The sequence below is a fragment of the Anser brachyrhynchus genome (genome assembly GCF_964034855.1).
Source record: "Anser brachyrhynchus genome assembly, chromosome: 22".
In the NCBI taxonomy this organism is placed as follows: domain Eukaryota; kingdom Metazoa; phylum Chordata; class Aves; order Anseriformes; family Anatidae; genus Anser; species Anser brachyrhynchus.
This window is the reverse complement of record NC_137715.1, coordinates 2693615-2719564: the sequence shown is the minus strand read 5'-3', so window position 1 is coordinate 2719564 and position 25950 is coordinate 2693615. Positions and strand designations below refer to the sequence as shown.

The window sequence follows — 25950 nt, the reverse complement described above, 5'->3', positions numbered from 1 at the left end:
ACAGTCCCAAGGGGATGGCTGCTTTCTGGTGCCCTGCTATTAATGTGTCTGGAGCTGACGGTTTTCATCCAGATTTCCTGTCGGCCCAGGATGCTGCCTTGTTGTCAGGCTTGTAATTATTTCAAGTGACTGTGTAGGTTACTTTGCTTTGCTTTATCCTGTGCAGATTGCTGAAAAGAACCCCAGTGCTCATGCCCCTTGCTGTACTCAGATGAAGACGTCTGCCCGGTCACTGCTAGGGCAAGCAGCTTGGTGGTGGGATTTGGGGTGGTTTGATGTTCCCCAGGAGCTCCTCGGAGAAGCAGCAGACCATCCTTGGGGCTGTTTTATAGAACTTGAGGCCGTTGTGCCTGCGGGACTTGAGCTGTGCTCCTGCTGCTCCCAGCAGTTTGCGCGAGGGCTGTGGCTGCAGCCAGCTCTGAGGCGGCAGAACCACGCAGCAGCGAGGCCCTGCTGCTGGCAGAGTGATTTTTTTTGCAGCACATTCTGCTGAGTCACTGGCTAACATTCCCCAGCAACCATCAGAGCAGTGCAGAAACGAGGAACGCTCTTACGCTTCTCAGAGCAGAAGTCCCCAAATCCTGTTGGGGTCCGTGGGTTTCCTGCCGAGGTGCTGTGCGGGCCGCCCCCCCAGCGCCCGGAGCAGCGGGATTTCTCCTTCCCCTCGGAGAGTTCAGCCTCGCAGCGAGCAGGGGGGTGGGCTGTGCGTCCCAGGAGCCCTCCAGCAGCAGGGGAGCTCCTGGCAAAGCTCAGAAATGTGAGCTTGGGAGGTGAGGGGCAAGCGTTCGGTGCTGGCATCCCTTCTGCTGTGTGGGCAGGCTGGGAAGGGAGGAGCAGGAAGCAGAGAAGAATTTGGCCCTGACGGAGGGATGAGGGGGTTATTAATAGCCTGGGATTTCCACGGAGAAAGCGATTTTAATGAAAATATAGAAGTGTGCCTAGTTATTGACTTAGCCACTGTTCCCATGGAGGTGGTTTTTGTGCTCCTGTGCTGGGAATCCAGGGTAAAAGTAGGAATTTTCCCCAGCTTCTATCACTTCCACAGGCTTTCCTTGTATTGTTGTTTGTTCATATTGTGCTAAAGAAATCCTCAGCGCTTGCATACACGCACACATAAATAACGTTTATTTCAAGGGAAGACTTGTTCCTAGGCAGTGAGAAGTGAGTGTGGAACTGCGGGTGTATCTGAAGTGCTTCGTGTGTACCTGCTAGGTCGGACACCTTGAATCGCGTGGTTGCATCATACGAAATCATCTGTAACATCACCTCAATCTTGCTCCTGTCCTCTCCTAAAATTTGGAAGTCCGTTTTGCTGTTTGTACCTAGCAGTGTGCGCGCACACGTGTGCCTGTGGATGTGCACGGCACGGTAACGTGCACGCTGCCACCAAGGTCCGTAGCACAAGCCGAGGTAATGCTCCTCCTTTATCTCTGGGACAAAGTGCAGTTGGCCTGCATGCACGCGGTGTTTGTTGTTCCCAGCGCTCTCCCCCCATCTTTATCAGCACTTGCGCTGTTTATTCAAATGCATTCTTTGTAAATATCTGGGTGGGTGAGCACCTCGTACGGCTTTCCTCTTTAGTAGGAGAGTTTCAGTAAGCGTTAGCGCAGGGCGTTTGGGTCTTATATATAAAGAGCTCGCTGCTGGCAGCATCTCGCCCGGGAGGCTCTTCCAGCACAGGCGGCTCCCCTGGGGACGTAGGAGAGCTTGTGTTCGCCCTCCCAGGCCCACCACGTTGTGGGGGGATGAATCGAGTGTTGTGGATATCAAACAACTGCCTGTCAGGCTGTACGCTGTTCTCTTGAGAAAATCTGGAGGTTTTTGGAGCGGTGGGGCTCTGCTCATTCTCAGAATTTCTTCTGGATAGCCGTGCTTTATCTGACGAGAGTGTTTTAAGAAATGCGGAATAGCACTGGAACAAAACTGCTCGCCCCAAAGCCGTAACGCTCACATCTGATAACGTTTGCCTTCTCTTCCTGGTGGTCTTCAGGTTTAAAACACCAAAGCACACGTGCAGGTGTGTTCCTGTAGCCACCTGTATTATCGGGACAGGTGGACCAAGTGGTCTTGGAGGTCTTTTCCAACCTTAATGATCCTGTGATTCTTTATTTCCAAAAACGTTGCATCCTGTGGTTTTATAACTGCTGTCACAGAGAATGAAACCTTGCTACCTTTCCACTGACTGTTTCACCTTTCCTGTTTTTGCTATGTGACTGGATAACCACACACCATAAAATACACCATAAAACGATCCTATTGATAAAGGTATGTGATCGGTACAGATTTGGGAGCCTTAAATGGGCACGGTACTTCATGCCTTCAGACGGAGGTGCCCGAGATAAAAGCATCGGCGTCTCACCCCGCTCTAGCACTGCCAAGTCTCACTGCCTAACTCCTTTATCCCAGTAAGTGGGACAGCAGCGCCGGGGTGTTGTCCTGAGCATGGGGTGTGCCCGGCAGAGGAGCACACGTAGCAGAGAGGGCTGGCGGAGCACGGAGCACGCCACGCCGACACACGCCAGAACACCGGCCAGCTGCGCGAGTCGCTTCGCAGCGCTATGGAGCAAAACTCTCCTCCCAGCCTTGTGTTAATGACACTTCGTGTTTAGCACAGCGGTGAGAGAAATAGGAAGCAAGCCGTGCGCCGAAACCGGGCCGTCGTGCTGCTCTGATTTATTGGCTGGTAATTAGCACGCTGCCCGCTTTTGGAGCGTGGTTGTTAAAGAGGATGGGCTTTGCTGAGCGGCAGCGCTGGGTGCAGCCCTACTCTGATGTCAGAGAGGAGCCAGCACAGCCAAAAGTGACTTTATTCGGCCATATCCTGGCCCAGCCAGTCATTTATGTTAAGCTGTAGGATGATACCTGTGTGCATCTGTTTCAATACCTGCTCGTCCTGTTCACTGTCAGCAAATGCTGCCGGGTGTGAGGTCAGTGCTCCCCAGTACATCAGTGTCTCTGGTTCTGCTTTCATTTGTTAACTGCTAGGTTTGCACTTCTTTTCACGGTTCAGCTTTCGACTGATTTGCAAAGAAGTTTTGCTGTCTCCAGCCCTTTTTTTCCCATTGTTTTTCTTTTTTTTTCCATGCTCTCTTTGTTGTAAATGTGGATAACCAAAAGGTACCTTCTGTTTCTGTTGCAGAATTTTCTCGTTCCTGGATGTGGTCACTCTGTGTCGCTGTGCTCAAGTCTCCAGGGTAAGAACCTTCCTCCTTGCTGGTGGGTTTCCGTGGTTCGTGGGACTGTTACGGCTCTCGCTTGCAGCCCTCCCTGGCATTTCAGACCCGGGGAATTTGTACAGGGGAGCTTTGTGCACAGAACATTTCAACTATTGTTATTTAGTGTCCTGTATTAAAGGGGAATGCCAGAAACTTCTGATGGCCGCTGAGATCAAGCTTGAACACTGTTTTAATGGCACCCAAGGCCCCGAGCAGACTGTGAAAGGGAAGCAGCTGACTTTGACAAAGAGCTCTCCCAGCAACCTGGGCTTTGTACAGGAGGCCTGCACTGATGCAAGCACTGAACTTCAGCTGTGACGTGTGGATGAGTCTAAAACTTTCTTGGTTTTGGTGGAAGTAAAGAAATTTTGATTGACAAGGCACAGTCAATGAGTGTTTGCTTTCCTACTTGGATTTAGTTGATACAAATGTAGAAGAAAAAACAAGTGTCTTGTTTACACTTCTTTTTTTTTTTCCTTAAATATCTCATAGTCCTGCGGGATTCAGGGAGCAAGACCTGGCCTGGGTTATTCACTTGGGAAAACTCCACCTGCAGGCCCAGCCATCTAAAGCTGTCAGACGTGTTCAGGTGCTTCATCTTGCCAGAACCTGGTTCAGGTCAAACCCGAACCATAACTTTGTTCATTATTCAGAGCATACAAGAATACGAAATACTATGCTTAACGTTTTTAATTGCATTTTAAAGAAGCCCTGTGATGTCCAAGCAGTGTGGTTACGATTCCACATTCTCAGAATACCACAGATCTTCCGATGAAAGCTCCTCCAGCTGAAGTTCGCTGCTCCAGCACTGACAGCACATTTTGGTCAAGCATCCGTGCCGGTCCCAGGTTGTGCTCCCAGTTTTGTCACTGCCTTCTGCTTCCACAGGGCATCTGAGAGCAGATCCGTCACTGGCACTGCGTGTGTTGTAAAGGGCCAAAGTACCTCCGCAGAGCCACAGAAGTTTGCGTGTAGAAATCTCTCCATTAGACATTAAAACACGCAGCGTTACAGCTTGCATCTACCGATGGGTTTCTCTTCCACTGGAGCTGGTGGCTTTCTCTTGCCAATGACCAGACCTTGAAACAAACACCTGTAATGAGGCTGCAAACGCAGAAAGTCAGCGCTCAGTTCTGTGAGCTGCTGCAAGTCCCTGTGTGGCTTGCACAAGAACTAGTATGTTGTGATGGAGATGTGGCTTAGTGCTTGTAATAGGTGTAGTACAGGAATACGCCTGTACGCACACACACTCTTTCACAATGATGGACTCACGGCTATTATGAGATTCAGCTGTTTACTTTGATTATGCAATTAAAACTTCAAGTACGGTATTGATGACTGTTTTCAACTCTGTTGAAAATCAGCTCTGTTAAAAACCTTGGTTTATTAAGGGCAGAATTACTAACTTTCAATTCCTGGTTCTCATTTGTAACATAAGCAATATGAGAGGTGTTTTGTTTTGTTTTGTTTTGTTTTTTTATTTGTCCACCCCTGCCTGCTTAACAAGCCAAAACCCACTCTAAGTCAGAGGTAGAAAACGCTGTCACTACAGCAGTGGTGCACGGCTCTCGGGAGCTGGATGCTTCACCTGGGCAGCTTACGAGGCTCTGAATTTGTCTGGGGGACGTAGCACCGATCCATGGAAGAGCCTCGAGCACCTTTTCCTGCTGGAGGTAGGAGAAGGTGTGCAGGATGCCAGCCTCCCCCACCTCTGATGGGATCCGACCGCGAGCCTGGCGCCAGCTGTGCTCCTCGGGGCAGCGCAGGAGCCTGGGGTCGCTTCTCCTGCGTGGCTCCCCCGCGTCCTGGCACCCTTCACATCCTTCACCTCGGCTGCTGGCTTCCTCCGAAGGTGCTGGCGAGCTGTGCTGAGGGACGGGGCTCCGGCAGGACTGGTGGTGCCCCCGAGGGACCCCCGGAGGAGCCGTGCTGTGGGCGATGACTGATCGGGGCCGGTAACCGATCGGTTTTCCTTGTCGGCCGTAATCACTTGTTGGGTTTTCCCCCGAGACGGAATGTTGTTTCTGAAAGGAACGAACTGTGACTAGGTCCCTGCTGGCGTTTTTTTTCATATTAACAACACATTTACATTTTTTCCCCCCGATAAAGGCATGGAATGTTCTGGCCCTGGATGGCAGTAACTGGCAGCGAATTGACCTGTTTGATTTCCAGAGGGATATTGAGGTATAATTAAGTGACATACAAACCCGTTTTTTCTTGTTAAAATGTAATTACAGCCTAGGATGGATTAATACTCCCAGCGTAACCCCTTCTACCTTCCCTGGAGATAGAAATCATTAATTTCAGTTCTTCTTAGCTTCAGGGAGTCTTTAAAGTCTTGGCAATCCATTCAGCTTTTGAAAATGGACAGAATTACATATCTGTATCAAGACTTAAAGATAGTAATAGAGGGAGAGGTTTTTCGTGCATGTGTTCTAAAACCAGAAATAAGTAAATAGGTGTATTGAGGAAAATTAGTTCTGCATAGCAGAATTCAGGCTGCTTTTCCTTTGACTCAAAAAATAAAAATGCTCTCATAGCATGGACTTGGACCGTTAAGACTCTGAATGTCTCTTGAAACGTGGCCCACAACATCTCTCCTTTCCCGTCTATCTTTAATGTAAAGAAATGCGATGTAAATGTGGCTGTTTCAGGGGCACCAGGGGCAGAGTTGCTCCTAAAAGACGCAGCTTTAGAAGTGCTTCGTTGCAGCTATTCTAAATCTGTTGGATGTGGTCTAGTTAGCACACACAGGAAGGGATGCTGCTGTCATCCTCTTCTAAAAACTGAAATTGCATTTATCAGGATAAGAGACCCCCCCAAAAAAAAAAACTACAAGAAACTTGTTTCTTATCACAGTATTCATTTGCTCTTTGAAATGCTTTGGAGGAGGGAGATGGTGCATCGCTCAACTTACTGTAGACGTGAAGCAGACGATGACTGAAGATGCACACCTTGTGGGAACTGGAGGGAAATGCACGCAGTATTGCTGGAGGAAGGAGTTAAAACCTCCCTGCCAGCTGTGTCTAAGTGAGGTGCCCGGATAAAGTCACCACCCTGTGACGCTGGGTGACTTCTGCCTGCCCGAAGGGGTCTGGCCGGGCTGGGACTCCTTGCAGGAAGTAAATGGTGTGATGTTGTTGTTGTTGTCGATAACAGCTACCGATCTGATAACAGATACTGATCTCTTACCGTGCCCCGGACGTGCCGGAGGTGTGCCATTGCCCTTGCACAGAGGTGCGGCACAGCCAGAGGTGCCCGGTCTAGCAGGAAGCGTGGCCGGAGCCGCTGCGCTTGGTCTGTGTAGGAGGGAGAGCAGAGTGCTGCGGGCACAGCCCCACCTGCTCTTACCAACTGCTTTTTGCACGGTTTCCACATCAAACACGTGTTCTTCCACGAGCCCCAGCCTCCCCTTTCAAAGGAAGATGCTGTGGAGTGTTGCACCTAACCTCCAAGCACCTGCCAGGCTTCCCGATGTCCTAAATGTTCTTGCTTTAAAGCAATGCAAATCCACCAGCTGACACGAATTCCGTTTATAATGTGACTTATTCAAATCTTCTCGTTCAAGCATATGACTTCATAGGCTGGCTAGAGGAATCACAAAGGTACGCGTGCTGTTTGGGACCCTCCACCCCTTCCGTGCAGGTCAGGCTTTCGGCTGTTCCCACTGCCCCCAGGGCCGGCGGCTGGGTGTTAGCAGGAGCCCACGCAGAGATCTGGTGGGGCTGGTGCCCCTCCTTCAGTCGTGGCATTACGTGGTGCCCAGCCTGCTGCTTGATTCTTACTTATTTTGCTTGGAAGAAGATAGTGGGAAAACATCTTTGGCACTACAAGGGGCTTAAATGGTGCCTTGAAGAACTGAGAGGAGTTCCTGTTGTGGGATAAACAAGCGTAGAATAAAGCGGAGGGGAAGGTGCTGGAATTCCTGGGCACTGGTACTAATGCTCTCTAAGTGGCTTTTGCACTTCATTCCGTCAGAAATACCTGGCTAAATGCTACCTTGTCCTAGGGTCTTCGCAGACTTCCACTGAGTGCAAATGTGGGGGGAAAAATCCATTTCTCTAGCTCTCTTGAACACAAACGTGTGGATCCCTTTTTCTGCAAGAGGAAGGCTCGTGGGCTACTTCTGTCCCAGCGCTATTTTGAACAGAAGTTGAAGTATCTCCATTCACAGTGCGCTCACTGTGCTCGTTTGTCAGTCTTCTGCCCCGCCGTAGCAGCAGCGCTGCTGCTTTCCTTCTTCGGGTAGTCTGCATCAGCGTCCAGGGCTCTGGGCTGGAGCAGATCCTCAGCTGTCAGCCTGAACTCGCCTCCTCCGGCTTTAGGTGCCTTGTCTCTCCATCTTCAGAAGCTGAATAATTTCCCCCCTCCCTGCCTTAGATTATCATCATGGCGCTTTTGTTTTCTTAGCAATGTTTTCCCTAGAATAGCAAGCTGTTGTTAACGTGCAAAACTGTGAATTTGGCTTTTTGAATGCTGAAGCCACTTTGGGTTCTTCTGGATTTTAACGTAGCTCTTTCTGTCTCCGACAGGGCCGAGTAGTTGAGAACATTTCCAAGAGATGTGGGGGGTTCTTGCGGAAGTTAAGCCTGCGTGGCTGTCAAGGAGTGGGAGACAATGCGTTAAGGTAATGGCACGGCTCGCTTCTGCTCTTAAAAGTAAAGTAGAGAGTGATTCGGTCTCTACAGCCACAGAGGACTGATAGACATGAACGCTTTGGAACTGAGACCTTTAGCCTGTGTCTGACTTAAAACACTGAGAGCAGTAACACAGAAGCAATCTTGGATATCTTTATCATTCCTGAACTTCACTCACTGGTTGTTCGCATTAAAATAATACCAGCTGCTGCTACAGGCTAAGCAGTAATTGCTGCTAAATCACAAACTTTTGCCGTTGGGCTGGGAAATCTGTGAATTTATTTCCATTCTGTGAAGTCCCAGGGCAAGATACAGGGCAACATGAATTTACTTTTTGTTTATTTTGCTTGAGAGGATTTTACAAAATTTTATCTGATGTGTTAATAAACGCAGTAGACCACCTGGAAATCTATTGCCTGACAAGTGCTACGTTTTGCCTTTCCTTTAATAAAGGACATTTGCACAGAACTGCAGAAATATTGAAGTATTGAACCTAAATGGCTGTACCAAGATCACAGACGCGTGAGTAATGGTCTCTTTTGTTTCCGCTGTTATCCCCCTTTTCTGTGTGCACCATGTTATAGTCTCAGCTCCCTTTTTAAGGGAGGGCCAGGCTTGTGCATGCAGCAGGTAGTATAATGCATGTCGTATGAAATGCGTATGACTTGGAATACGTCTGTCATGTCAGAGTCTGTTGTGTGTTCTCTTTCAGTACGTGTACCAGCCTCAGTAAGTTCTGCTCTAAGCTCAGGCACCTTGATTTGGCTTCCTGCACTTCCATAACCAACCTGTCCCTGAAAGCACTGAGGTAGGAGTTGACAACGTTGACTTTTGCCCGTTGATTCCAGGTAGTGTGACCTGCTGCAGCCCCGTGTTCCTTGTGTGCCTTGGAGGAGACTGAAGTAGGCTGAGGTTTAACCGTGGTTAGAGTTCAGGCATCCCCCAGCAGAGCTCAATGTTCATGTCGTGCCTCCTGGTTTGCAGAGACAGGGGAGGAGGACGCAATAAAAGCTGCCCTTAAACTTGTTTGCATCCGTCCTGGCGATTGTTAGCGGTAGAAGAATTATGTTGCGTTGAAGTCTTGGAGGAGGGATCGGGGGTGTAGGGAAAAAAAAAAAGGCTTAGTCAGTTTGCCTTTTTTAAATGTTCGTTTGCTAACAGTCAGCTTCTGCATTGTAAGTGTACCGCTGCATACTTGGTGTTTGTGTAGCCAGAAGGCGAACACCAGCATGTGACTATTTGTCTTTTCAAACTGCTTAGGAGACTTGTAACTGCTTAAATCTGCTAAATGGAATTGCCAAGTAATCTAGAAAAGGAAGGGAAAGACAGACATTGGTGGGAAGATATTGGGACAGAGGAAAGGAGGCAAAAAAACACTGAAGGTAATGATAGAGGCTGAGCTTTAAAAAAAAAAAAAAGTTTCAAGTGGTATCCCCGTGGAAGAAAATACAGGAAAGCTGTATCACAGGGGAAAAAACTGGAGGGTTCACCTAGGTACCAAAAGAAAAACACGGGTTTAAAAGAACAAATGAATGGTTATATTATTTTTGTGGCTATGTTAAAATACTTTGAGCTTTTTTTTTATTCCCTTGAGGGTCTTCATCCCTGTCTCTAATTTCAAATGGTCAGACTTGTGCTGCAGCTACCTTAAATACCTGATAGCATCTATATTTCTTCCTGATTGCAAATTGCACTTGAGTGTTGCTCCTGCTGGCAGCTATTTGTAAATGCAGAGTTACGTCTGGAAGGTCAGAAGCAGCATGGTGGAAATCAACACAATTTTTGGCTCTGGCTGCAGGTGGTTTGGTTGTATTTGGGTCCAGAAAGCGCATAAACACACAAACTGTGTGTGTGTGTAGGAGCTGGGAGGTGCCCAAAGTGGGGTATGCTCCCAGTGCCTCCGGAAAGCTGCTCACAGCTGGAGGTGTTTGACAAGGAAGCGTTCCCCGTGGGGTGTGGGTGTGCATCGGTGCTCGTGTGGGTCCCAAAACCGGGGGATTCCCGGTTCTGTCTCGAAGCAGGATGTCTTTGTAAAACAAAAAGTTGCCACGCGCTTTTCCTTTCGCCTCCCAAGCGAGGGATGCCCGCTGCTGGAACAGCTGAATATCTCCTGGTGCGACCAAGTGACGAAGGATGGCATCCAGGCCCTGGTGAGAGGCTGCGGGGGGCTCAAAGCCCTGTTCCTGAAGGGCTGCACGCAGGTACGGCTCCGCAGTGCTCCAGCGAGCCACAGCAGCTGGCTGATGTCTGCTGCAACAAAGTGTTGGGGATGAAGTGCTGTGGGATTTTCTGCTTCCAGAAACGTTGCATTACTGAAATCATTCACAATCTGTCTGGTGGAGATTAACGGCTTTTTTTTTTGGAAATACTTTAATAGCTGGAGCTCAGCGTGAGTAGTGGGACAGGGGACAAATTGCCTGTCTAGCTGTAGAATCATTCTTCTCCCCCCCCATCGGGAACACACTGAGCAAACTTTTATTTTTTCCTAAAGAAAAGATAACTTTATTATTCGTGACTAGACCCATCTGGTTTTGAAGGCTCAGAAAATTTTAGAAAGCGTGGCAGGCCTTTCATTTGCAGCGGTGATAGAATTGCCTTTCCGTGTCAGTTGGACCTTCCAGCTGGTCAGAGAAATCCCCGTGTTTGGGACTCCTTGAAAAGACTTCTGCAGCCAGCCAGGATCGTAGTACTGTTCCCACAAGTCCCTCATGTAGCTCTTGAGCCATAGCAGTACGTTTTGAAGGGGCTGCAGAGACCGTGCTGCTTTTCTTTGGAATATGTAAACGGCGTGCCAGCTCTTACAGCTGAAAACTGGCTTGCTCCCTTTTCGATATTTAGACTTAATTTCCTTTAATCATACTTCAGTTTCTTGTCTGGTGAATCATTGGAAAGTGTAATACAGGGAAACATTTACACTACATCCTTACTAAGGAGCTATATTAATTGTGAGCTGGGGCACAGGGAACATCAGCCTTGGGCGTTACTCTCTGAGCGAGCGGGAGCTTGCAAAGCTCTTTCACAAAGAATGTGGGGACCGATCCTCATTTCTTAATTGGGGTGCAGTCTTTTCAATGCAGACAGATCAGGCTAGAAAGAGCAAAGCTGCATCTCAGAATCTTGCCCTTGAAAAAGGAGAGGAAAAGAGGAAAGCTGACCCTGCAGGGGCTGAAACCTGTGGCCCAGAGGCTGCTGAGAGCTGAAGAGCCCCACGGTGGACCCAGCAGCCGGGCGCTCTGATCTGCTGGGTCCTCGTCCCCAGACACCATCAGCGCTTGTTTGGTTTGGATTTATTTTTGGGGGGCGGGCATTCCTTTCGTATGAGTCATTAAGTGCCATTTTCATCTGCTGCATATAGACAAACAGCTATATGTTTTTATCTTACAAAAAGCACATTTCTCTTGTGCAAGGACACAAAGTCCTAAAAGGTTTTCGTGATGGGCAAAGCAGCAACACATCGTGCGTGCACAAGGCCAAAATACCCCTGTGTGCACAAGAAAGCCCAGCTGTAAGGGCAATAGTCGGCAATTTTCGTTGAATGTTTATTGCTGTTGTTTTTTTTAACATGTGAGGTGGGTATATATGGCTGTCAAAATGACTTGATTAAAGATAATAACAATCTCAGCCTATTTTGAGGATTCAGGTCATGGAAACAGCTTGAGTTTCTAGTAATTTATAGAGTCATGAGTAATATTGATGGTAGTACATCCTTGTTATCAATTATTTGCCATCTGTTCTTATAGATTTAAGAATAACAAGCTTTTTTTTATCATCAGAAAGCAACGTGGATGTGTTTGTGCTCCTCATGTTGAAATAATACTTTATCTTTTTTGAGAGCTCCACTGTTGCAGTATGAAAGCAGTTCCTCGTGGGCCCTCGCTAGTGAAGCGTTGCCTTAATTCCCGTAAAGAGTTTCTGACTTCACGACTGGCTTTGTTGATCACACGTTTGATCGGATCAGCCTTTCTCTAAATCAGTAACTTAGTGCCGTGGGTCTTTGAACTCTGTTCCTGGGATGTACAAAATGGCACGCGCTTACTGCTGCGTATTTTGAGACTGCATCGCCCTCCTCCCCCACAGCTGTCCCAAGCACAGACATCTTATTGTTCTCAAAGCTTCCTTTTGAAGACTGTTTCAAGTATTAACAGGTTGTTTCAGCCTCTGATTTTTTCTTTCCAGCTTGAGGATGAAGCTCTCAAATATATCGGCGCACATTGTCCTGAACTGGTGACTTTAAACCTTCAGACGTGCTTAGTAAGTAAACCGCGCTGTGACTTCCCGGCTCAGCCCGCGTGCGTTTTGAGGCCGTCCCTAAGCAGAACCACGCAGAACAGACTCGATCCCAGAAACATCGTCATCTCTGCAGGCGGGGCGGCTGTAAATTTACGAGACTCTTAAAAAATAGTTGATGAGAAACAGCTTTCTGGGAGCGCTCAGCAGTGTTGAATAAGCCCCCAAAACGGTGTCACCGCATTCAGCTTGTCAGCTTTGTTTGTCTCCTCGCCCTGCCCGCAGGGCTTCTGAACTCCTTTGCAGGACTAGCTGGAGAAATTCTTTCCATGGGGCTGGAATGCCGGCGCGGCGCTCCAGCCAGCTTCCTCCCAGCTCTCCTCGCACTGAACCGAGAGGGGCGATTTCCCTGCTCAGGACTCTCAACCAGTTGCTCTGCAGTGCCAAAAATGCGTATTTACGCCCAAAACGAAACCGGAGCGGGCTCTTTGTGCGTAATATCACGCAGTCGGTCTGATGCAGCGGGGATGGGCGGTCCCGGCCCTCTCCCAGGGAGGTGGGCACGGCCCCTGGGGGCTGTGGGGCCGGGCCCTGCGCTGCTGCCCTGGCCCCGTGAGCCGAGTGGAGTTGCTGTGGTGTGAGTTTGACGGGGTCTGGGCCACAAGGTGGACTCCTTCCACTCAGGTTGTGTTCCCAAACCGCTCAAGTGTTTGGTTTTTACAACCAAGAGCTGCAGAGGTAGGAAGGAGATTCGGGCCGGGTGCTCCTGTGCCTCCCCCTGCCATCCACGTGGCCCAGCTCAAACCCGTCCCCGAGCGTGTGGGATCACTCTGGGGATGTTTACAAGTCACCGCAGTGCGGCTTAGCCTGTGTCAGCTGCTCCAGTGAAATACTTGAATGCGTTTTTGGGTTGAAAGAAGCATGACTTGGCCTCGGTTAAGTTCCTGGTTGGAAATCTGAGAGGAAAATGTGCAGCGTGTTGCTCTTCCCCCTCCTCCGTTACGGCTTGTGATGTTGTTGTTGTTTCTCTTGCAGCAAATAACAGACGACGGGCTCATCACGATATGCAGAGGGTGCCACAAGCTGCAATCCCTGTGTGCCTCGGGCTGCTGTAACATTACCGACGCCATCCTGAACGCCCTGGGACAGAACTGCCCCAGGCTGAGGTGAGCTCTCAGCGGGTACCTTGAGTTTCGGCAACCCCTGAGCGTGAGCAGAGGGTCCCGGGGACACGGTCACGCCGTGCTTGAGCTGCTTCGGGCACTGAAGGTCTCAGGGTGCTTTGTTACTGCTGAGCTTACTCCTGTGCTGCGAGGTGACCGTGGTTGTACCCCCCAAAAAATCCCTCAAGTTTAGGAACAAACTCGAGGGGACAGAAGGCTGGGAGGAGAGCTCCGTGCCGCGGCTCTCTGTGCTGCCAGGGCAGTCGCTCGCAGCAGTCTCGCTTCAAACCGTTGTGTATTTACTTCTGTTTTTTTGTGGAAAACAGCTGAGGTTAGGTTACGTCAGTACTGAGAACTGAAAATGCATTTAGACAATATTGTTTCCTCTTAACGTGTGATACTCGCGGGATTTTTGTGATAATTTTATAGCAGATGGAATTTGTGCTTTCGCTCAAAAGGATGAGCTTCCAGCGGCAGCTCTGCAGGTGCTTGCTTTTATTTAAAGGCTTAATTTATCAGGAAAAGTTTTTCCAGGAAGATTTTGCTGTAGTTCAGAAAATGGCCAGGTGCAGGAAGAAGGGATGGTTGTTATCTGGCATCTGTAACAGCTGGGTAGCCTGTATTAATTAACATAAAATACAGGGGGGGAGTATCTATTTTCCACAAAAAGCTCATTTAAAGAATCGTGGTGTAAAGTGCAGTGTGCAAGTGTAAAGAAACTAGTTGTGAAAGGGGAAGGCAAAATGTGGCTTCAGTTCAGGCGATTTCTCTGTGTGTTCAGCTGGAGTTCCACACAGTTCTGGGAAAGTTGGTTTGCCTTTCTCTAAAGGCACATAAATGTTAGTGCCGTGAAGCAAACCCCTGCAGAGCTGCAGTAACTGCCCACCAGAAAGCTCGTCTCTTGTCGCACAAGCAGGCAGTTGGCCTCTGAGAAGACCTGAAGCTCTTCTGTCGAGGCATTAAATATTTATTTTCATGTCCATCTGCTGGGCTGTCGTGCGTCCTGGCTTGTATTGCACACTTTTCATGATGAGCCCTGTGTTTGGGGTAGAAACCAGAGCAATGAAGACTTTTTTTGAGCACCTTAGTCCAATGTTTTTCAGACCAGACCTGCTCTGCCTCGTAGCAGGCACGGACTGAGCGAGCCTTGGAGTTCCCCTTAGCCCAACTTCTCCTTTTCTTCTCCTGTGACCTACGCTCAGGTGTAGAGGGTGGCTGCTCTGTGCAGATCGTCCTCAGAGAGCACAGCCTAAACCGGGGCAGACTTTTCTGGGTTGCTGGAAGCTTTTAATGAAACTTTGAAAAGCAAAACGACTCCACCATGGTTATTATCAATTCTTTCTGTGCAGAATATTAGAAGTTGCAAGGTGTTCTCAGCTAACAGATGTGGGCTTTACTACTCTAGCTAGGGTAAGTGCTCGTTTCCACTCTTCTTCGAGTATCTTTGCTTTCTTTTCATGATGGATATGAACAAACAGTAGCCTTCTCTCTTGAGTGTAGCGTTTTTAATGCTTTTCCTCTTGAAGTTTGGATGGAAGCTAGGTTGTACATAATTTCCGATATCTTAAGCATTGTCCTGACCCACACCCCTTAGAGGATTTGCATCTGAACTAAGTGAAATGTTAAATACTTGGGAGTTACAAATCTGAATGTTTGTTCTAGATTAATCTGTGCTCTGTACAACTGACCCTACGTTTAAACCCCCTTTACTTTCTATGAATTAAAAAAAATCTCAGTGCGTTTAAATGAGTGAAATTGCTAGATTCCCTTTACTCTTTGGTGATGTGCATAAAGATGCAGTGAACTTTCTTTTCCATCCCTTTGTTTCATGGAGAAAAACCTTTGTTCTTAAAAAGGGCTGTCTGTCTTGTAGATGTCTTTGTGTTTGCTGTCTGAACTTTGCACCTAGTTTTGTGTTTGGTCTTCTGCTTGTTCCTAGAACTGCCACGAGCTTGAAAAAATGGACCTGGAAGAGTGCGTCCAGGTAGGAGGTGCCACGTCTGGCAGTTACTTGTTTTTTTGTTTGTTTGTTTTGTTTTGTTTTAGCACAATCACAGCAGTGTAGAAAGATGGTGAAAAAGCAGCAAGTTGTCTCCAAATGGGAGCTTGATTTAGGATCCTGAGGAAAAAGATCAGATACCTTTGGACAAGAAAACGTTGCCTTTGTAGTTTAATCCTTTGTTTGTATTTCATAGTAATAAACGCTACTGTAAGTGTAATAAAATAGATCTTTAATAGTAGTAGATGCGTCTAGGAGGTCATGTATTGTGTGAGCTATGACCTTTGACACAAGATAAAGTCCCAGAATAAAATCTTTGCACATAGGGGAAGGTTTGTGCCATATAATATTGCTAGGAATAAAGGAAATTAGGTTGGTTATTTTTTTTTTCTTGGAGAAGAGAAAGACATTGTTGGAACAGCAGTGAATTTTGTACACGGGACATGGAAACAACTTGAAATAAAACCAGGGTGCCCGTTCTAGTCCTGGCCTTCCTCAAAGGCAGTGGGATGCAGTGTAAGGAGCCTCTTGTTGTTGGCTCTGGACATCCCCAGGGATGTGCCGTAAGCTGGTTACTGTTTCGGAAGAACTTTGACAGGGAAAAACAGTTGAAGTTACTGAGGATCCCAGGACAAATTTCCAGCCTGAAGGACAGATTTGAAGCTGATCGAGGTAACTGGGTTTTGCTCCCTGCGACGAGAACACGGCGACCCCAGCATTTTGTGCTTCCTGGTGTTTACGGGGCAGAAATTCAGGAGGTCGTAGGAGGAAATGACAGTAGTCCAGACAGGAAGCGATTTAAAGTTAACCCAAAAAGGAAGAAGAAAAATCGGGCTGTGTCCTTGGGCTGCGTTGAACAAAGGCAGCCCGGCGAGTTCCCTCTGAAAGCCTTTAGACGAGAAACCCGTTGTGCTGAGTCACTTTCTTCCTGAAGAAATAACGAAGAACAATTCGGTCCACGGAGCTGTTGGAAGGGCTTTGGACACCTCTTGTACTTCAGAGACAAACATTTAGGAGTCGTCGTGTTTCTGCTCGCCTGCTTCACAGGAGCTGCTTCAGGAGGCTCAGAACAACAGCAATAGCCGTGCCCCAGCAGTCCTTTAAGGACGTGAGTTGGTTTCTGTGAGGGAGCAGAGGAATCTGAAGCTTGGTCACGCAGGAGATGAGTCCTGAGGAGCTCAGGACGGTGCCTGTGGTGTACACGGCCATGGATTAGGCAGAAGTTTGCGGTTGGTCTTTGGTAGGGCGGTAAAAAGTCCTTGTGGCAAGCGTCCGACATGAAAAGGCTTTTCTCTTTTCCAGATAACAGACAGTACACTAATCCAGCTCTCCATACACTGTCCGCGGCTTCAGGTTCTGGTGAGTGTTACAAGTGAGACTTTCAGCATTTTCTTCCTACAAACAAAGGGATTTCGAGCACTGCCTGTGGGGATTTGTCTCTCTGACTTCATAGATGTGTTGCGAAGTCTTAGAAGAATTCAGCTAGAAACTTGACCCCGGAGAACCTATTGTCCCTCCCCTACTGCTAGCGTGAATCGTGTGCCAGGCACCCACGGCTGCCTGAAAATGAGTTAGAGGACACTGAATTCTGATAGCAGCCTCTGGTTTTCCTCAACACGCTTAGCAGAATCTGTCCGCGAGGCAGGCTGTCAGTAAATGTGTGGGAGAGGAGCCTGCAGCCCTTCTCACCCGTAGCATGGAGCTGGGCACCTGAGACCCACAGCAGCCTGTGCCCCCGTGAAAAGCAGCAGGCTGGTGCCCTCTCCTAGACCAAGCCCTCTTCCTCCCACAGAACCTGTAACGTGCAGCCCCCCAAAAGCACCAAGCAGGTGGCGATGCTGCATTCCTGCTGCTTCTTACACCCAGCACCAGGGTCTTGCCTGTGATGTGTGAGGCCACAGATTTTATGAAGGAGGCTTCTTCAGCAGCAGAGGCGTTTGTTCCGTTCCCTTGCAGTGAGCATCTGCTGTCCTGTCTCCTGGCCCTGGGCCTCATCCTTCCCAGGCCACCTTTCCCCTCGCCTTTCCCCCCCCGAAACCCCCAGGGGTGGCTCCAGCGCACGGAGAGCGCGGATCTGCCCGGAGCACCCGTGGGGCAGACCCACGGGTGTTGCACCTACAAAACCTGGGCCAGGTTGTCTCTTGTCCCAAAACACCCCCGGCAGGGCGTTTGCTGCTGGTGGCAGAGGCCGCTAACCATCTCCGTTCGGGTGCAGAGCCTGTCCCACTGCGAGCTGATCACGGACGATGGGATCCGCCACCTGGGAAACGGCGCCTGCGCGCACGACCGCCTGGAGGTGATCGAGCTGGACAACTGCCCGCTGATCACGGACGCCTCCCTGGAGCACCTGAAAAGCTGCCACAGCCTGGAGAGGATAGAACTGTACGACTGCCAGCAGATCACGCGGGCGGGGATCAAGAGACTCAGGGTAAAAATAATAACGATAATTAAGAGGAGCACTGCTGGGGTTGTGACTTGGGTGCTTTATCTGGTGGGGAGAGGGGAGGGCTGAGGCCGTAGGTTCCTCGTGGTCTGGTGCTCGTTCTGGAAAGCGTTGAGATCAATCATCTACCAAAGTAATAGAATTAACAGCGCTCCGGTGCTCAGAAGCTTGTGTGGGGCTGGATGCTGCCTGGTCGGGGAGAAATGGGATTGCTGTGTCTCTTTTTTGTTTTGTTTTTATTTTTATTTTTATTTTTTTTGTAATTGCTACGTGGCCGTTTGTGTGGGCGAGGAGCCGGAGCGGCTGTCAGTAGCTGCGGGGCCAACTGAGGCACCCCGAGCCCTGTGCCTCAGTTTCCCCATCCGTAAAAGAGGGATAGGAGTGCTGGCTTGTTTGCAGAGAGCACGTGGGACGGTACAGAGATGTTCTGCTCCTCCAAGAGGAGGAAAGGGTGTCGTCAGTTCTTACTCGCTGCAACTGTGTTCAGCTAACGCAATTTGCTAATCTGCAGCTCGTGGAAATCACCGCGCTGAACTGAAGGAGTCCGACCCTGCTTTTTTACAGGCATTGTGTGTTTGTAGTCCTAGCCCACGCGAACCAGGCCGGTCCCGACCCCTTTGCGTGGCCGCTGCCCTGCCCCTGCCGTTGTTACTCCCCGCGCTGTGTTTGTCGTTGCAGACCCACCTCCCCAACATCAAAGTCCATGCCTACTTCGCGCCCGTGACACCCCCTCCGTCGGTCGGGGGCAGCAGACAGCGCTTCTGCAGATGCTGCATCATCCTATGACGGCGGCGGCGGCCGGCCTCGCGGACTGAGTATTTAATGACACCCGTAGAGTCACGGTGGACACCAGTACCCTCGAGGAAAGCGATACCAGTGTCATTCGCAAGGGCCAGTGACCGGGGCCGTGGCGCCGGGCCCCCGTAGCCACCCATACGCATACATCCACACCCCCACCTGCTCCAGCAAACCGCTGAACTCCGCGCCCCGGAGCTGGAGCCGTCGGCTTTTTCTGTAGGTGGACTGGGAGAACTCGGAACCATTCCCGCTGGGCATGCTCACACAAAAGCGCTGCGGAGAGGAGGGGAGGCTTTTGCGAACCCCCAAGGACTGCTGCTGCTGTGGAGGTTGGAGTGGTAACTGCAGCCCTTTGAAACGGGGAGAGGGAGAGGAAGGAGCGTGCTTTAACCCTGCATCCGCTGTCCAGGAGGGGGAGGAAACAAAAAAAAAAAAGGAAAAGAAAACCCCAACGAGTTCCGTGTCCGTTTTTCGGTGAGGGGACGAACCAGCAGCTGCTGAGGCACGGCTTCCTCGCGCTCCCCTGCTTCCCGTTCCCGGCCGAGCGCCCTGAGCATGCTCACGCTGAAGGTTCATCCCCTTTGTGCTCGGCGGCTTCCTAGGTTGTTGTGATATAGCTTGAAGTCTGTAACGTCAGGATCAGTTGTTTTTTTTTTATTATTATTTGGTTTTTTTTTTTTTACCCTTCCCACATCCTGCTCTTTTTTTTTTTTATCCCTACCGATTTGTAATTCAGTAACTCTGAGATTTACCAAACGAAAGTTACGGCAACAATTTAAACTATTCTTTTCCCACCACTAGGAGCCTGAGCCTGTAACGACCCGTTGGGAAGGTTCTTACACCGAAAGCGAGCCGCGCCACAGGCTGCGCTCGTGGGCTCCTCGGCCTGTTTTTCCCAGAGATCGGGTGTCTGAATTTGTTTTGCATTTCAGGTTTTACCCCAGTGATGACAGTATCCCCCTCGATGTAGGGGGGCGAGTTAGAGTCTGTTCCGGTGACCGTAAGTCCCCCGCTCTGCCTGTCCTTCCCCCCCCGACCCTCCATCCTACCCCCGGAGGAACAGCAAAGCAGGGACGTAGGGGCTGCTGCTCGTTGCGCTGGCCAAGAGGCAAGGACCCCGTAACGCAGCGGGGGGCGCGGGGCCGTGCCCTGGGTTATTCGCTTCGTGCCCTGGGTTGTTCGCTTCGTGCCCCGGGTTTTGGTCGCTTGGTGCTGCACCGAGGTGCCGGGGGCTTTCCTCGCTTCGGCACCTTCCGCAGGTAAGTGGAGAAGGGTGAAGCGAATGCAACGAGATTTTGCCACGGGCCGGCTCTTCCCGGCTGCCAGGGGGTGCCCACGGCAGCCGCTTTTGGGGCCGTTTCAGGCGGGATTGCCCCCGGTGCTTCGGAGGAGGGGGTGGTCGTCAGCCCTCTGCAGCCGAGGAGGGGGGGCTGCCCCGTTCTGCCGGAGGCCTGCCGTGGGCAGGAGCCGGCTGCAGCGCGAGCGGCTCTTCGGGGGTCCCCAGGGCGCCTTTCACTCTTGCTTGCCTTGAGGACGCTCCAAAGGGTCGCTGACCGCCACCAGCCCCATATAATCGGCCTTTCCCCCCCCCCGGTGTGCGTTTAATGAAGTCTGCTGGAGGAGAGGCAGCGTGCCGCCTCTCAGAGGCTGCTGCCAGCTCCTTCCCCGCAGGTTGCTTTCAGTCCCTGCTATTTATTCAAATCCCCTCCAGCCTCTCCCTCCTCAGCGAGCATCTTCTGCGCTCCCACCCGCAGAGCTCCCTGCTCTGGTCCTTTTTTTTTTGGGGGGGGGGGGGGGGGCAGAGCGCGGGGTGCAGGTGGTGCTGAGCCGGGGGGGAGCCGAAAGCGGGCTGTAGCAGCCTGGTACCAGAGCAGAGTTTTGGGGGGAAAACTCCCGAGTCCCGAACCCAAAAAAGCCTCTCCTGTTTTCGTTTTGTTTCTCGGACAGGGTAACGGCGTAAGGTAGCTCGAGCGCCTGGGCAGCGTCCTTTAGGTGGTTGTCTGTCTACATGGACTCTTCCTGATGTTTGTATTTATAAGTACCAATAAACACCATTTTCCAAGCCTCGCCTTACTCGGGGAACGCCTCTGTGGGAGAAAAGAGCGGGGAAAAAGCGGAATAAATGGGGCTGGGGCTGGGGCTGGGGCTGGGGGCTGCACCCCCCATGGGGCTGGGGGCTGTTGAGGAAGGTCCCGATCCCCCTGGGGCTGCTCTGAAGGGATGAGGGATGCCGGGGGGGGCTCATTTATGGGGGGCATTGAGCATGGGGGGGGGCATCGACCTTTACCTGGTGCTCGGCAGGGAGCAGCGAGCTGCCCCATCCCCGTGCCGCCCCATCCCCGCGCTGCCCCATCCCCGCGCCCCCTGCCCCGGTCCTTATGGGGGTGCTGGAAGGGGGGGTGGCAGCGAGGGGGGGTTCTCCCAGTTGGGCCCAGTTTGGGGAGAATTTGCCCCAAATTTACCCCCGGTTTGGGGAGAATTTACAGTAAATGGGGGCGGGGGGCAGAGCCCCGTGGTTGTTGGCGTTACGATTTCGCTGCGGGGGGATTTTAGTGCTGGGGGGGTGTTCCTGGGGGCTCCGACGGACCCCCCCCAGCCCTGCCCTGTCCCCAAGGACACCCCCCCCATTGTATCACCCCCCCCATTGTATCACCCCCCCATTGTCATCCCCCCCCCGCAACAACCCAATTCCCCGCATCCAGGGCTCGCAGCCAACGCCGCCGCCGCCAGCCCACGGCCCCCGGCGCATCCCAATTCAGCCCGGATTTGGTGCAGTTTGGGGCGGGGGGGGGAGAAATGGGGGGGGGGGGGCACTGAGCACCCCCTGGGTGTCAGTGGGGGCAGTGGGGCCTTAATGGGGGAGCTGGGTGTGGATTGGGGGGGGGGGGTCCCACGGGTGCTGCCCCCCCCCCAGGTGCAGATTGGGGGGGGGGGGTCCCATGGGTGCTGCCCCCCCCCCCGGCTGTCAGTGGGGGGGGGTCCCCCCAGTGCCCCCCCCCCCGCGTGCATCGCCGGGGGTGTGTCCAAGCCCCGCCCCTTGTGGGGACAGCAGCCAATGAGCGAGCGCGGATTTGCATATCTCCTCCCCCCCCCAGCGCACCCCCCCCGCGGGGGGGGCCCGGCGGCAGCACGAGCTCGGGGCTATCGCGACCGGCTCGCGGCGCTGTCGCGACAGGCGCGGGGGGGGGGGCGGGCGTATGACGGAGCCGCCGGGGGAGCGCGAGGCACCGGGACCCCCCGCGCCCCCCCCCGCCGGCCCCGGGGCCGGGCAGGGCAGCAAGGTACGGCCGGGGGGGGCACGGGGGGGGGGGGGGACGTAAGGGGGGGGGGGAACAAAAAAGGGGGGGCTGCACGGGGGGGGGAGCACAAGGGGGGGGCTGCAAGGGGGGGCGTAAGAGGGGGGAGCAAGAAGAGGGGGCTGCAAGGGGGGGTGCAAGGGGGGGCTGCACAGGGTGGGGGGCATAAGGGGGGAGAGAAAAAGGGGAAGGCTGCACGGGAGGGGTTGTACCGGGGGGGGCAGCGTGCACAGGGAACTAATGTGCCCCCCCCATGTGCCCCCCCCCCATGTGCCCCCCCCCCCCAGATGCAGCGCTTGAGGCGCTCGCTGTCCCTCCGGACCCTGCTGCGCAGCAGGAGCGTGGAGAGCCTCTTCCAGCGGCCCCCCCCGTCCCCCCCCGGACCCCCCCCATCCTCTCCCGGCCCCCCCCGGCGCCCCCCGGCCCCGCTGCAGCCCCTGCGGACCCACGGCTTCCAGGAGCACGTCTTCAAGAAGCACTGCCCCTGCCGCCTGTGCCGGCAGCTGATCGCAGGTGGGGGCCGGGGGGGGGGTCTGGGGGGGGGGGGGGGGTCCCGAGCCCGGCCCCGGCCCTGACCCCCCCCCCCCCCCGCTGCTGCTGCAGGCAACTCGCGGCAGGGGCTGCGCTGCAGGAGCTGCAAGGCCGGCGTGCACCTCTGGTGCTGCCAGGAGATCTCCCAGCAGCGGTGCCCGGGCAGGGCGGTAGGTGGGGGGGGGGGTGCACGGGGGTGCGTGTGAAAGGGGGGGGGGGGGTGAGATGGGACACGTGTGTGTGTGTGTGCGCTGGGAGGTGTGTGTGCCGGGACGTGTGTTCCTGTGCTGGGATGCGTAGTGCGCAGGCGGGGAGGCGTGCCAGGCGTGCCTGCACGTGTGCGTTCACCAGGACTTGTGCACACGCCGGGGTTCCTGCACGCGCCAGGGCTCGTGCACGCGCTGGGACGTGTGCGCGCGCCGGGACCCCCACCCGCACCAGGCCGCGTGCATGCGCCGGGCCGCGACGTGCGCCGGGACGTGCCCGCGGACTCGTTTGCACGAGGCTCTGTGCTGCAGGCGCCTGTGCACGCCCTGCCCTGGGGTCCTGGCCAGCCCCCAGCCCCCAGCTCTGCCCCCCCCCCATACCCTTCTTCCCCCCCCAACACCAATTTCCCCCCCCAGGCCACCTCTTTCCGACGCAATTTCAGCTCCCCCCTGCTGCTGCAGGAGCAGACGGCCCCCGTGCCCGGCTCGTGCCCCCCAGGTGAGCCCCCCCCGAGCCCCCGGCTGCACCACGGAGCCCCCCTGTCCCCAGCGTGGGGCGAGCCCTGGGCTCTGGGGGGGCCCTGATGCCGCCGCCCCCCCCCCCCCCCGCAGCCCCCAGCACGCAGGTGGACCCGGTGTACGAGGCACTGAGGTTCGGCACCTCCCTGGCACACGGCGCCAGCCCCACGGAGCTGCCCCCCGGCAGCCAGGTACCCCCCCCGGACCCCCAGGAGGGGCTGCACGGCTTGGGGGGGGGGGGGTGCACCAATGGGGTGTGCGGCCCCCTCCCCGAGCCCTCCGTCTGCACTAGGGTGAGAAGGAGGCGGCCGGGGAGGAAGCGAGCACCGCAGAGAGCCCGAGCAATGGTGGTAAGGGGGGGGGGCTGGAGGGGGGGTCAGGGCTGGCTTGGGGCCGGGGCTGACCCTGTCCCCCTGTCCCCCCATCCCCCTGTCCCCCATCCTGTCCGTCTGTCCCAGCGGCTGTCACCCCGGCAGACAGGGGCAGTGCGGAGCAGAAGAGCCCCGGGCAGCAGGTGGGGGCCTGGGGGGGGGGTGGGATGGGGCTGGAGGATGGGGAGTGGGGGGGGGGGGGATAAAGGGGGGGCTTGGGTGGTGCACCAGGGCCGTGGGTGCTGGGACAGGGCTGTGGGGCAGAGGTGTGGGGCAGCGGGAGGGGGCCGCGGCCAGCGGGATGGGGCATGGGAAGGAGGTTGTGGGGCAGAGGAACGGGGGCCGTGGGGCAGAGGGATGGGGCCGTGGGGCAGGGCCGGCTGTGCCCGCAGGCTGCCCGGGGGCCGACGCGGCGGGACGGGGCGCCCATGTTCTCCTACGTGGCCCTCTACAAGTTCGTGCCGCAGGAGCACCACGACCTGGCACTGCAGTGAGTGGGGATTTGGGGGGGCGGGGGGCTGACCCACGGCCCCCCACTGCCCTCCCACCATGGGGGCAGCGGGAACGGCCCCCCCCGCACTGCCCCCCCCCCCTCCTGCCCGCAGGCCCGGGGACAGGATCACGCTGGTGGACGACTCCAACGAGGAGTGGTGGAAGGTCAGGGGCAGGGGGCAGGGGGCTGGGGGCTGGGGTGGGGGGGGTCTCGGAGCCCCCTCCCTTGATGCCGGGGCTGAGCCGCGCGGTGCCACAGGGGAAGGTCGGCGACCGCCTGGGCTTCTTCCCGGCCAACTTCGTGCAGCGCGTCCGGCCCGGCGAGAGCGTCTGGCGGAGCTGCCGCGCGGTGCCGGGCAGCCGCGAGCGGGGGCACCTCAGCCTGAGGGAGAACCAGGTAGGGCCCGGCCAGTGCCCCCCCCCCCCCCCAAAGCACTGGGTGGGCAGTGACCCCCCCCCCCCCCCCCCCCCATGGTGTCCGTCTGTCCGTCCATCCCAGATCTGCGTCGGCGTGGGCGGCAGCCGGGGCCTCGTCCGCGTCACCAGCGGGAGGAAGCGGGGGCTCGTCCCTGCCGAGGCGCTGACCGAGATTTAGGGTCCGGATCTCCGCCAGCACCCCCCCGAGCCCCCCACCCCCCCCCAACCCCAGCGGCGATGTCCCCAGCCCCAGACCAGGGCGGCTCAGGGAGCCCCAGCCGGGTGGTTCCAGACTCCCCCAGGGCCGGTCCCCAGCGTCCCCATCCCCTGGGGACCGGCCGTGGGGGTGGCAGTGCCCAGGGACACGGCCGCTGCGTGGCTGCTCCTCACCCCGCTGCTCCGCATCGCACACGCGTGTGCAACGCCAGCGTGCGCAGCACCAGCACGGGTGTGCAACCACCGGGCGTGCAACCCCTGTGCACGCACCAGAGCCACGCACACGCAGACACCACCGACACCACCGCCCCTTGCACCGTGCGCACTCCCGAGCCCCTCACGCCTGTCCCCGTGCGCTCACACGCGCGTGTGCAGCGCCGCTGGTGCACGGGGGGGGCTCTGCACACTCAGCTGCCCCCCCCCCCCAGCTGCCCCCCTTCCGCGGGTGCCGGGGCAGCGCGTCCCCGTGCCCACCTCGCGGGGTGCTCGCGGCGCGGAGCCTGAATTAAACGTTTCTGTCGCAGTGCGGCTGCCATGGGGGTGTTCTCCCACATAGGGCGGGGGGGGCCGTGGGTGCACCCCCCCCTTGTGCCCCCCCCGGGGTCCTGGGCTCGGTGCTGGCAGCACCCAACGGTGTCACCCTCCAGGGATGGGCCCACGCCGAGCCCCTGGGTGCTGCGAGCCCCTGGGTGCTGCCCGGCCCAGGTGCCCCCCACCTGTGTGATGAGCGGGGAGGGGCTCAGCTTCCTGGGGGGGGGGGGGGGGGGGGGGGGCGCAGCCTAGAAAAGCTCCAAACCTGCCCCAAAGCTGGTGCAGGGCTCTGGGGGGGGGGGGGGGGGGGTGGTCCCGGTCCCGGTCCCGGTCCCGGTCCCGGTCCCGGTCTCGTGGCCACGGCAGCTCCCATGGATGCGGTTTTGGTAAGGAGCTGCTTGAGGGGGGTGTTGGGGGGGGGGCTTGGGGGAGGTGTTGGGGGGGTCCTGGGGGGTCTGGGGGGGGGGGGGAGCACGGTGAGTGCAGGGGCTGCGCCCATCGGGTGGGTCCTGGGGCTTGTTCCAGCCCCCAGCCCCCTGTGCTGGGCCCTGGGGGCACACGCTCAAGTCTCTGAGGCTGGAAACCCCCCCGGGGCTGCGCCCTGCCCCCCTGGGCATCTCGGGGGGGGGGGTTCTTGGAGGGTGCTGGGGACCCCCGGGGGCTTCCTGCTGCCTCCCCAGGACCACCCGCACCTGAGGCCTTCCCCCGCTCGCACCCCCCGGCCCAGCTGTCCGGCCGTGCTTTGGGGCCGTTAAATGGCAGCCGAGGGCTCCGAGCCCCCACCCTGAGCCGCTCTGCGCCCACCCACAGCCACCCCCACGGCGCTGGGGTGCAGCGACGCGCTGGGGGGGGCCCAGGTCCAGCAGGGCCCCTTTCAGAGGGTCTGGGA

The 25950-nt window shown here is 55.1% G+C and overlaps 2 protein-coding genes across 7 annotated transcripts in view; both read left to right on the top strand.

Moving 5' to 3' along the window:
* The window catches only part of FBXL20 (F-box and leucine rich repeat protein 20), a 37107-nt gene extending 16563 nt beyond the window's left edge, over positions 1-20544 (top strand). For 4 of the 5 annotated variants that reach the window (XM_080565180.1, XM_080565179.1, XM_080565182.1 and 1 more), the window contains exons 3-15: positions 3140-3194; positions 5325-5399; positions 7748-7842; positions 8306-8374; positions 8565-8660; positions 9927-10053; positions 12029-12103; positions 13115-13245; positions 14592-14652; positions 15182-15226; positions 16544-16600; positions 17457-17669; positions 18363-20544. In XM_080565180.1, the coding sequence (XP_080421306.1) occupies positions 3140-3194; positions 5325-5399; positions 7748-7842; positions 8306-8374; positions 8565-8660; positions 9927-10053; positions 12029-12103; positions 13115-13245; positions 14592-14652; positions 15182-15226; positions 16544-16600; positions 17457-17669; positions 18363-18470 (1207 nt within the window). In that variant the 3' untranslated portion in view covers positions 18471-20544. The remainder of the gene's footprint in view (positions 1-3139; positions 3195-5324; positions 5400-7747; positions 7843-8305; positions 8375-8564; positions 8661-9926; positions 10054-12028; positions 12104-13114; positions 13246-14591; positions 14653-15181; positions 15227-16543; positions 16601-17456; positions 17670-18362) is intronic. The other variant, XM_080565178.1, reaches the window with a different exon arrangement.
* Positions 20545-21586: 1042 nt separating this feature from the next.
* STAC2 (SH3 and cysteine rich domain 2) lies at positions 21587-24640 on the top strand. Of its 2 annotated transcripts, none has more exons than XM_080565560.1 (11): positions 21587-21763; positions 22066-22291; positions 22382-22479; positions 22933-23014; positions 23128-23225; positions 23327-23384; positions 23493-23548; positions 23861-23895; positions 24011-24062; positions 24157-24294; positions 24397-24640. In XM_080565560.1, the coding sequence occupies exons 1-11, from the start codon at positions 21680-21682 to the stop codon at positions 24490-24492; spliced, it is 1023 nt and encodes a 340-aa protein (XP_080421686.1). In that variant the 5' UTR covers positions 21587-21679; the 3' UTR covers positions 24493-24640. The 2 variants fall into 2 exon arrangements, with proteins under 2 accessions (XP_080421686.1, XP_080421685.1); XM_080565559.1 differs by having other exon boundaries at positions 23798-23895.
* The last annotated feature ends 1310 nt before the right edge of the window (positions 24641-25950 follow it).